The sequence below is a fragment of the Salvelinus fontinalis genome, chromosome 20 (assembly GCF_029448725.1).
Source record: "Salvelinus fontinalis isolate EN_2023a chromosome 20, ASM2944872v1, whole genome shotgun sequence".
NCBI lineage: Eukaryota > Metazoa > Chordata > Actinopteri > Salmoniformes > Salmonidae > Salvelinus > Salvelinus fontinalis.
The window spans coordinates 13,744,916-13,757,029 of record NC_074684.1 but is presented as its reverse complement, the minus strand read 5'-3'; the positions used below and the strand labels follow the sequence as shown (position 1 = coordinate 13,757,029).

General features: G+C 42.3%; 1 protein-coding gene across 3 annotated transcripts in view; it reads right to left on the bottom strand.

Moving 5' to 3' along the window:
- Positions 1–12,114, bottom strand: part of brf1b (BRF1 RNA polymerase III transcription initiation factor subunit b) — a 132,600-nt gene that overhangs the window by 57,608 nt on the left and 62,878 nt on the right. For all 3 annotated transcript variants that reach the window (XM_055872474.1, XM_055872475.1, XM_055872476.1), the window contains one exon: positions 11,482–11,787. In XM_055872474.1, coding sequence (XP_055728449.1) covers positions 11,482–11,787 — 306 coding nt within the window. The remainder of the gene's footprint in view (positions 1–11,481; positions 11,788–12,114) is intronic.

Here is a 12,114-nt window from a genome sequence, read left to right as displayed (position 1 = left end):
TCAGAGGTGGGGTGTGGGAGGAGTTGGGCAATTGTACCGTCATTTTGATTGATTGTGTTGTTTATGTGATTCCAATAAAAATGAATTGTTTGCAAAGAAAGAAAGAAAGAAAGAAATTCAGGCCGAATCGGGAGGATTGGCAACCGTAGCCTCAAACCCACGTTGCAGTACACCACCAAGCGAGGGTTGTAATTCACAGAGACGGTTTGTCTGTGAGGTAAATTCTGCTAAACTCAGCCCTGTAGTCTAAGAGTCTGCCACAGTTTTGTTCAAAATGGCAGAGTTCACATAAAGTTAATGCCAAACCTCGTTTAAAAAAAACAGTCTACAACAAAAGACAAGTTTGCTCAAACCCTGCAGAATATAACCATGTTTCACTGGTTTTGGATTGGATTTACTGGATATTCATATATCTGGCTAGCGCCGTCAAAGTCAGGTGAACAGCCGCTGCTCTACTTTGGGGAATAGGTCTCTCCTTATCCTGTATTTAGGCTAGTTACTTCTGTTTAGATCTAGTGTGAAGAGACATTTTGATGACATCAGCATGAACTAGTTACAACTTTATTCTGAGGGAGATGCCTCTGGGGAGTTAAAAGCGTCGTTCTCTCCTTGGGAAAGTGGGACTGCTTTAAATAGGCACTGGGTTCGAAGGAGGTCGTCACATCATCGGTCATTTTGGCTCATCACGGAGCGCCTTTTGAGGGCAGATGCACTTAGTGGTGCCAGAATGCTGGGGTGACTGGAAATAAAATGGAGTCCACGGGAGCTACTGTACAGACAGCCTGCAGAGAGATGGCCCCGGACTGTCAGCTTTAAAGAGTGAGGGGGGTGGGGGTGCCCAGTAGACCTCACACACACACACACACAGATAATGCGGAGACAGACAGGCATGGAGGCACAGATTTATATACCGCCACACAAACAACACACACACACACACACACACACACACACACACACACACACATACTTTTAGGCAAATACCTGCGCAGACACACTCTCACTTTTGGACTTTATGGGAATGCTATGAAGTCAAAAAGTTATGGGCAGAGTTAGAAAGTTGGCTGTCAGAAGTATTACAATGTAAATTTACTTTAATCCATCTGTCTGCATATTTCAAGATATGCAGTGAGATACGCAATGGCTTGGACAATACTCTTCCCGTCAATTATCTTGAAAAAACATACTTAAAAATTGGGAATCATCCAATCCTCCATCTTAAGTCAATGGAATAATCATATGCTTCATTATCTAAATATTGAAAGAGCGTGAGGGTTGGAGAGGAACAAAATGGTGCGATTTGAGAACGTGGCGGAGAGTAGTGCAGGCAGTGGAGATAGAGGTGGGAACAGGTGGGTCTGGGCAGGTGTGATGTCGTTGATGTTTGTGTGCATCTGTATGTTGTCTTTTGTATGTGTATGTTTTGTATTGTTTGAAATAAATAATTAAAACCAACACATTATCACCCACTCATATAAACACACCAACACATACACGGCAGGGTTTTAAGTGAGCAGGACGCTGAGCCAGTGAGCCCATGCCTATATTTCTGCGTGTGTGTGGGATTGGGGAGATTTATCTCTGCTAAAGCCACTAAAGCCCAATGTTTACGAGTCCTGGGGCCTGAGCCTCTCCCAAAGAAGCTTTCCCTCCCTCCAGCCACTCTGCTCTGTCCAAAATTATTCCCTATATAGTGCACTAATTCTGACCAGAGCATTATGGGTCCTGGTCAAAAGTAGTGCACGATATAGGGAAAATGGGTGCCATTCGGGACACACCCCTCAGCTTCCCAGGCACAAGGACAATGAATAATAATATCCATCCACTCCGCATAGCTACCGTTACCAGCTAGCTAGCGTCCTATAAAGAACGCTAGCCCAACTACATTTCACATCACAGACTTTTACTAGGGTTCTTGTATTCAGGGAGCATGTTAGCTAGTAGTGCTAGTGCGCTAAATATTTTATTAGGGTTTCTGTATTCAGGAAGCGTGCTAGTAATGCTAGCGCTAGCTTTTTACTAGGCTTACTGTAATTCAGAAGTGTGTTGGGGTGCATCAAGGAAATATGAGCCACTTTGTTTGGACAGGCGACTCCGGTTACAGCCGGAGCCCAGTGGCCAAGTGGAGAAGGAAATGGGAGGTCAAATAGGGGTAAAGAGGGTCGGGTCAAGAGGCGAGCAGCTGTGAGGATCTGCAAAGCCTGACCAATGATCTACTACTATAACATTCTATTTCACTTCTCATGCACATTACCATTTCAATGAATGTGGAATTTCTCCAAATCAATAATATCATACTATCACAAAGAAAAATAACTTTAAGTGTTTTTCTCTTGTCCTTGATAATGATGCTCTTAGCCTGAATACTGTTTTTATTCACATTAAACACAATTTAAAAATAGGACAAACTACTACAATGTAGCCTACATAGTCAAAAGGAAGCAGCAGAACTGTAGGAAAATGATTAGATAGTTTATATGGACTAGAAAAGTGTAAAGAATGTCAACATCAGTCCCCAATGAATCTGAAGGAATTGATTGGACTAAAGGCTTCTCACACAACCCTTCAAACGCCAATCAATATTCTACAATACCATCCAAGGGTCACTTCACACTCACAGAACTAGTCATGCGTCTCAAATTGCACAAATTTGCAATTGGTCAAAGCTCTGGTCAAAAGGTGTCCACTACAGTCGTGGCCAAAAGTTTTGAGAATTACACAAATATTAATTTCCACAAAGTTCGCTGCTTCAGTGTCTTTAGATATTTTTTTCAGATTTTACTATGGAATACTGAAGTATAATTACAAGCATTTCATTAGTGCCAAAGGCTTTTATCGACAATTACATGAAGTTGATGCAAAGAGTCAATATTTGCAGTGTTAACCATTCTTTTTCAAGACCTCTGCAATCCGCCCTGGCATGCTGTCAATTAACTTCCGGGCCACATCCTGACTGATGGCAGCCCATTCTTGCATAATTAATGCTTGGAGTTTGTCAGAATCTGTGGGTTTTTGTTTGTCCACCCACCTCTTGAGGAACACCACAAGTTCTCAATGGGATTGAGGTCTGGGGAGTTTCCTGGCCATGGACACAAAATATTGATGTTTTGTTCCCCGAGCCACTTAGTTATCACTTTTTCCTTATGGCAAGGTGCTTCATCATGCTGGAAAAGGCATTGTTCGTCACCAAACTGTGCCTGGATGGTTGGGAGAAGTTGCTCTCGGAAGATGTGTTGGTACCATTCTTTATTCATGGTTGTGTTCTTAGGCAAAATTGTGAGTGAGCCCACTCCCTTGGATGAGAAGCAACCCCACACATGAATGGTCTCAGGGTGCTTTACTGTTGGCATGACACAGGACTGATGGTAGCGCTCACCTTGTCTTCTCCGGACAAGCTTTTTTCCTGATGCCCCAAACAAATCAGAAAGGGGATTTCTTCAGAGAAAATGACTTTACCCCAGTCCTCAGCAGTCCAATCCCTGTACCTTTTGCAGAATACCAGTCTGTCCCTGATGTTTTTCCTGGAGAGAAGTGGCTTCTTTGCTGCCCTTCTTGACACCAGGCCATCCTCCAAAAGTCTTTGCCTCACTGTGCGTGCAGATGCACTCACACCTGCCTGCTGCCATTCCTGAGCAAGCTCTGTACTGGTGGTGCCCCGATCCCGCAGCTGAACCAACTTTAGGAGACGGTCCTGGCACTTGCTGGACTTTCTTGGGCGCCCTGAAGCCTTCTTCACAACAATTGAACCGCTCTCCTTGAAGTTCTTGATGATCCGATAAATGGTTGATTTAGGTGCAATCTTATTGGCAGCAATATCCTTGCCTGTGAAGCTCTTTTTGTGCAAAGCAATGATGACGGCACGTGTTTCCTTTCAGTTAACCATGATTGACAGAGGAAGAACAATGATTCCAAGCACCACCCTCCTTATGAAGCTTCCAGTCTGTTATTCAAACTCAATCAGCATGACAGAGTGATCTCCAGCTTTGTCCTCGTCAACACTCACATCTGTGTTCACGAGAGAATCACTGACATGATGTCAGCTGGTCCTTTTGTGGCAGGGCTGAAATGCAGTAGAAATGTTTTTGGGGGATTCAGTTCATTTGCATGGCAAAGAGGGACTTTGCAATTAATTGCAATTCATCTGATCCCTCTTCATAACATTCTGGAGTATATGCAAATTGCCATCATACAAACTGAGGCAGCAGACTTTGTGAAAATTTATATTTGTGTCATTCTCAAAACTTTTGGCCACGACTGTATATAGGGAATGGGGTGCCATTTGGAATGCAACCTATGACATGACAATGCAACCTATGATTAATGATGCCCATTTATGTGGTCAACATTGGCCAATGGGTGAGGCAGTGTCACATTTGGAATTCGGCCCATATGCCTTAAATGTCTAAGGTGTCTGTGTATTTCATTATTTATAGTCCACTATGAATCATCCTCACTAATAACCAGTGGAATTTTCTTCTATGAAGTGTCAAAACGCTGGCTCTCAGTATCCAGCATATTTTGGGAATGAATGCTAGTGTTTCTGGTAGACGTCCAGTCATTGCGCTAACACTAGTTAGCATTGGCTCGCTGAACTCCTAAATATAAATATCTGTGTCACTTCATTCCCCTCTTCAAGGGATTAATGCAAGGGCACTGATTAAACATTCTGTCATTGTTTCCCAACATAATCCCCCTACCAAATCTCAAAGAACACTGATGATAAGTCTCCAATAAAAGCATTTTATGGATTGGTCAACAGATCAAGGAGAAATACTAGGGCTTCAAAATAAGGTTGTCAAAACAAGGGTTGGCAAACAACCATCCATGAATCAAATCAAATCAAACGTTATTAGTCACATTGTGCCGAATACAACAGGTGTAGACCTTACACTGAAATGCTTACTTGTAATATCTGTCGAACTTGGATATTGTACACGATTGTAACAGCAGTCTAAGTCGTCCTCCTCATCGGACGAGGAGACGCGAGAAGGATCGGAGTACCAATGTACAGCGTGGTAAGTTTCCATGATTCAATAACACGAAAACTAGACAAATTACAAAACAACAAACGAACCAACCGTCACGGTCCCGTGTGGCACAAACACTGACACAGGAAACAACCACCCACAAAATCCCAACACAAAACAAGCCACCTATATATGATTCTCAATCAGGGACAACGATTGACAGCTGCCTCTGATTGAGAATCATATTAGGCTGAACACAGAAACAGACAAACTAGACACACAACATAGAATGCCCACCCAGCTCACGTCCTGACCAACACTAAAACAAGAAAAACACATAAGCACTATGGTCAGGACGTGACAACGATCAATGCTTTGGTATCTAAATATTTTGGTAAAATGTGAATCCTTCATATAATTTCGAAATGTTTAAATAATACTCTACGCATGTTTTGTTCCATAATAATAACATAGGGTAAACTCTACTGTTATTTAAACCCTATGAGACAGGCCTTTTAAATTCAACCTGAACTTCCAGTGACTCTGTTTGGGATAGCGCCCTGCAGATTAATGAAGACTTATGACAACAGTGTGACCACTGGTCAGGATAATATCAGCCCAGCCCAGGCTCACTGAGCTGCTGAACCCGAGGCAGAGAGAGGCTTTGTACCAAATGGCACCCTATTTCCTATGTAGCGCACTTGTAGTGCAATACTTTTGACCAGGGAATAATAGGAGCCATAGGGCTGTGGTTAAAAGTAGTTCACTTTTAAATGTTTTATTTATTTTAATTTTAACAGGGAAGACATATTGAAACGTTTTCCAAATTCGCCCTGAATAAAACAATATACAGTTGAAGTCGGAAGTTTACATACACTTACATTGGAGTCATTAAAACTCGTTTTTCAACCTCTCCACAAATTTCTTGTTAACAAACCATAGTTTTGGCAAGTCGGTTAGGACACCTACTTTGTGCATGACACAAGTAATTTTTCAACAATTGTTTACAGACAGATTATTTCCCTTATAATTCACTGTATAAAAATTCCAGTGGATCAGAAGTTTACAAACACTATGTTGACTGTGCCTTTAAAAAGCTTGGAAAATTACAGAAAATGATGTTATGGCTTTAGAAGTTTATGATAGGCTTATTGACATAATTTGAGTCAATTGGAGGTGTACCTGTGGACGTATTTCAAGGCCTACATCAAACTCAGTTCCTCTTTGCTTGACATCATGGGAAAATCAAAAGAAATCAGCCAAGACCTCAGAAAAAGAAAAATTGTAGACCTCCACTAGCCTGGTTCATCCTTGGGGGCAATTTCCAAATGCCTAAAGGTACCACGTTAATCTATACAAACAATAGTACGCAAGTATAAACACCATGGGACCACACAGCCGTCATACCGCTAGAGATGAACGTACTTTGGTACGAAAAGTGCAAATCAATCCCAGAACAACAGCAAAGGAACTTGTGAAGATGCTGGAGGAAACATGTACAAAAGTATCTATATCCACAGTAAAACGAGTCCTATATCCACAGTAAAACGAGTCCTATATCGACATAACCTGAAAGGCCGCTCAGCAAGGAACAAGCCACTGCTCCAAAACCGCCATAAAAAAGCCAAACTACGGTTTGCAACTGCACATGATGACAAAGATAGTACTTTTTGGAGAAATGTCCTCTGGTCTGATGAAACAAAAATAGAACTGTTTGGCCATAATGACCATTGTTATGTTTGGAGGATAAAGGGGGATGCATGCAAGCTGAAGAACACCATCCCAACCGTGAAGCACGGGGGTGGAAGCATCATGTTGTGGGGTTGCTTTGCTGCAGGAGGGACTGGTGCACTTCAAAAAATAGAGGATGGAAAATTTTGTGTGAAGACAGTGAAGAGGCGACTCCGGGATGCTGGCTAAGGGATGCAAAGAAAAAGCCATATCTCAGACTGTCCAATAAAAAGATTGTCAAAAGAACACAGACACTGGACAGAGGACCTCTGCCTAGAAGACCAGCATCCCGGAGTTGCCTCTTCACTGTTGACGTTGAAACTAGTGTTTTGCGGGTACTATTTAATGAAGCTGTCAGTTGAGGACTTGTGAGGCGTCTGTTTCTAAAACTAGACACTAATGTACTTGTCCTCTTGCTCAGTTGTGCACCGGGGCCTCCCACTCCTCTTTCTATTCTGGTTAGAGACAGTTTGCTCTGTTCTGTGAAGGGAGTAGTACACAGCGTTGTACGAGATCTTCAATTTCTTGGCAATTTCTCACATGGAATAGCCTTCATTTCTGAAAAAAATCAATAGACTGACGAGGTTCAGAAGAAACTTATTTGTTTCTGGCCATTTTGAGCCTGTAATCGAACCCACGAATACTGATGCTCCAGATACACAACTAGTCTAAAGAAGGACAGTTTTATTGCTTCTTTAATCAGCAAAACAGTTTTCAGCTATGCTAACATAATTGCAAAAAGCTTTTCTCATGATCAACTAGCCTTTCAAAATGACAAACTTGGATTAGCTAACACAACGTGCCATTGTAACACAGGAGTGATGGTTGCTGATAATGTGCCTCTGTACGCCTATGTAGATATTCCATAAAGAAATCTGACGTTTCCAGCTGCAATAGTCATTTACAACATTAGCAATGTCTACACTGTATTTCTGATCAATTTGATGTTATTTTAATGGACAAAAAATTAGCTTTTCTTTCAAAAACAAGGACATTTCTAAGTGACCCCAAACTTTTGAAGGTGGTCTACTATGAAATAACACATATGGAATAATGTAGTAACCAAAAAAGTGTTAAACAAATCTAAAAATATGTATATTTTAGATTCCTCAAAGTAACCACCCTTTGCCTTAATGACAGCTTTGCACACTCTTGGCATTCTCTCAATGAGCTTCACGTGGAATGCTTTTCCAACAGTCTTCCCACATATGCTGAGCACTTGTTGGCTGTTTTTCCTTGACTCTGTGGTCCAACTCTTCCCAAACCTATATCAATTGGGTTGAGGTCAGGTGATTGTGGAGGCCAAATCATCTGATGCAGCACTCCTTCACTTTCATACTTGGTCTAATAGCCCCTACACAGCCTGGAGGTGTGTTGGGTTATTGTCCTCTTGAAAAACAAATGATAGTCCCACTAAGGGCAAACCACATGGGATGGCGTATCGCTGTAAAATGCTGTCGTAGCCATGCTGGTTAAGTGTGTCTTGAATTCTAAATAAATCACTGACAGTGTCACCAGCAAAGCACCCCAACACCATCACACCTCCTCCTTCATGCTTCATGGTGGGAGCTACACATGCAGAGATCATCCGTTCACCTACTCTGCATCTCACATAGACACGGCGGTTGGAACCAAAACTCTCAAATTTGGATTCATCAGACCAAAGGACAGATTTCCACCAGTCTAATGTCCATTGCTTGTGTTTCTTGGCCCAAGCAAAGTCTCTTCTTCTTATTGGTGTCCTTTAGTAGTGGTTTATTTGCAGCAATTCAACCATGAAGGCCTGATTCACACAGTCACCTCTGAACAGTTGATGTTGAGATGTGTCTGTTACTTGAACTCCGTGAAGCATTTATTTGGGCTGCAATTTCTGAGGCTGGTACTCTAATGAACTTATCGTCTGTAGCAGAGGTAACTCTGGGTCTTCCATTCCTGTGGCGGTCCTCATAAGAGCCAGTTTCATCATATCGCTTGATGGTTTTTGCGACTGCACTTGAAGAAACTTTCAAAGTTCTTGAACTGTTCCAGATTCACTGACCTTCATTTCTTAAATTAATGATGGACTGTCGTTTGTCTTTACTTATTTGAGCTGTTCTTGCCATAATATGAACTTGGTCTTTTACCAAATAGGGCTATCTTCTGTATACCACCCCTACCTCAAAACACAACTAATTTGCTCAAACACAAGAAGAAAAGAAGTTCCACAAATGAACTTTTAACAAGGCACACCAGCAAATTAGAATGCAATCCAGGCAATCCAGACTACCTCATGAAGCTGGTTGAGAGAATGCCAAGAGTATGCAAATCTGTCATCAAGGCAAAGGGTGCCTACTTTGAAGAATCTTAAATATAAAATAGACTTTGTTTTGTTTAATGCTTTTATGGTTACTACATGATGTGTTATTTCATAGTGTTGATGTCTTCACTATTATTATACAATGTAGAAAATAGTAAAAATAAAGAAAAACCCTGGAATGAGTAGGTGTATCCAAACTTTTGACTGGTACTGTATGTACACACACACAATAAAATACATTTGAACAGATTGACCAATGGTATTTATATAAATATACTGACTAAAAATATAAATGCAACATACAACAATTTCAACGATTTTACTGAGTTACAGTTCATATAAGGAAATCAGTCAATTTAAATAAATTCATTTGTTCTTAATCTATGGATTTCATATGACTGGGCAGGAGAGCAGCCATGGGTGGTCCTGTGAGGGCATAGGCCCACCCACTGGGGAGCCAGGCCCAGCCAATCAGAATGAGTTTTTCTCCACAAAAGGACTTTATTAGGGACAGAAATACTCCTCAGTTTCATCAGCTGTCCGGTTGGCTGGTCTCAGATGATGCCGCAGGTGAAGAAGCCAGATATGTAGAACATTGGCTGGCATGGCTACACGTGGTCTGTGGTTGTGAGGCCGGTTGGACATACTGCCAAATTCTCTAAAACGATGTTGGAGGCGGTTTATGGTAGAGAAATTAAAATTTAATTATCTGGCAACAGATAATGTCTAGTGGACATTGCTTGCATTCAGCATGCCAATTGCATGCTCCCTCAAAACTGACAACAGACATCTGTGGCATTGTGTTGTGTGAAAAAACTTCACATTTTAGAGTGGCCTTTTATTGTCCCCAGCACAAGGTGAACCTATGTAATGATCATGATGTTAATCAGCTGCTTGATATGCCACACCTGTCTGGTGGATGGGTTATCTTAGCAAAGGAGAAATGCGTACTAACATGGATGTAAACAAACAAATTTGTGCATATTTTTGACAAATAAGATTTCATTGTGTATGGAACATTTCTGGGATCTTTAATTTCAGTTCATGAAACATGGGATCAACACTTTACATGTTGCGTTTATATTTTTGTTCAGTATAAATAAATTGTGAAGTATACATAGTGAAGAGAACAGGTCCCAAAATCGGCCGCTGTGATACACCTATTTGTACCTCAAGAAATTCAGACTTAACCCCATCAATTCTCTTCATAGGGTATAGAGTGTCATTTCGGAAGTAGCTACAGAGAGAGGTGGTGGGTGTATTGATTGGTTAAGTGAGGCTAGGGGATGTGCTGGAGTTAATACCTTTATCCATCCAGTCGGGAGCAGAGAGCCAGAGAGCCTTTCGCTCGGCACACACTTGCTAACATCATTGATCCGGTATGTTAAATAAAATATAGAACCCACTTAAGACAAATTAAGGCATGTGGTCAAATGCGGTCAGGGCTATAGGGGAGTCAGTGGGTAGAGAGTGTTTTAAGTTGTGTTTGAATGACCCCTCAACCCGCGACTGATGTGAGTGTGGTGTGGGGAGAACTCTCAGGCCAAAATGGCAGTTATTAAGAGGGGTGAGAGACCTCTTCAAAGAGGAGTGAGAGAGAGAGGGAGAGAGAGAGAGAGAGAGAGAGAGGAAGACTTGACAGAGGTAGAGAGAGAAAGAGAGAGATTTGGTGATCGCTTGACTGACAAGCGCTCAATAGGAGATTCTGACCAAAACGTCATGCTGATAGACACACAAAAAATACATCTAAATGATGTCCTTTCACAACCAGTATACAACCTGACTGTGACAACACAAAAGACGTCACCCTGACGTTATTGCAACCAGTTTTGCACACTGGCATTACTAGCTTACGTACCAGTTTGGGGGTGGACTCACAATATCACTCAAGCACAGCTCAAGGTTTTTCCCGGACGATTATGGTTAGGGGTAACGACACGCACTGTATCTTGGGTTATTACACGGTTAAAAGGGAAGTTTATGACTTTAATTTGACGTTAGATGGTTCCTCACCCTGAAAGTAGTCTATGGGCCTGGAGAAACTAATCCATGGTTCAGTTCTCTTAAAGGGATACTTTGGGATTTTGGCAATGGGGTCCTTTATCTACTTCCCCAGAGTCAGATGAACTCGTGGATACCATTTTTATGTCTCTTCGTGCAATTTGAAGGAAGTTGCTAACTAGCGCTAGCGCACTAGGTAAGTAGCATTAAAGTAATGACTGGAAGTCTATGGGTATCTGCTTTGGGTAAAACTACCTCTACCTCCTTCCTACTGGACACAGATATAAAAATGGTATCCACTAGTTCATCCGACTCTGGTGAAGTAGATAAAGAAAATTGCCAAATCCTGAAGTATCTCTTTAAACAGCCACCACAAACTCAGCTAACATAAGCCACTGCTAGCGAACAATCAATGGAAGTGATATGAGCAATTGTGCATTTACCAAAACACTATGGAGTTGATTTGGCAATGTAATCTGGACTCACCACTGTCCTTGTCCTCTGCAATGCACTCATGGATGGACTCACTGAGCCCCAGGCTAGCCGCGCTAGGCAAGGGACCCAGGATGGAAGCCAGGGAGGGGCCTCCTCTGGGTGGTGGATGTGTAGGGGGTGCCTCCTCTGTCACTCCTTCTCCCCCTCTTTCGTCCCCTTGCTGCTCCCCCTGGATGACCTGGCAGAGGAAGTCCTGGTTCAGGTGTTGGGCGACTGCCTCCAGCTCTTCGTCCTCCTCGGGGTCCACCTCCCTGGGGCTGGAGCACGAGGCCTGAGAAAGCACCTCGTCCAGCGGGTCTGAGGGTCAGAGTGAAGAGGATGGATCTTGGGGATATATACAGTACATACACATATTCAGGGATTGAGTCACATAGGTGTTATGTGCGTAGCTGTACTTTAGACACACATACACACAAGCATGCACACACACACACACGCTGCTCTTTTCAGAGAATTCAAAATGACAATCATCCGCAGTTCTCCGCCTGCCATTTTCAAAGGGCAAAAGTGTGACCTCATGACACTGATGAAGCACCTTGTCAGAACTGACCTACAGCGTCGCCTTGATTAAAAAAACGACAGAAGCCACAGAGACGTGCTTCTTGTTGAGTTAAAAAAAACACA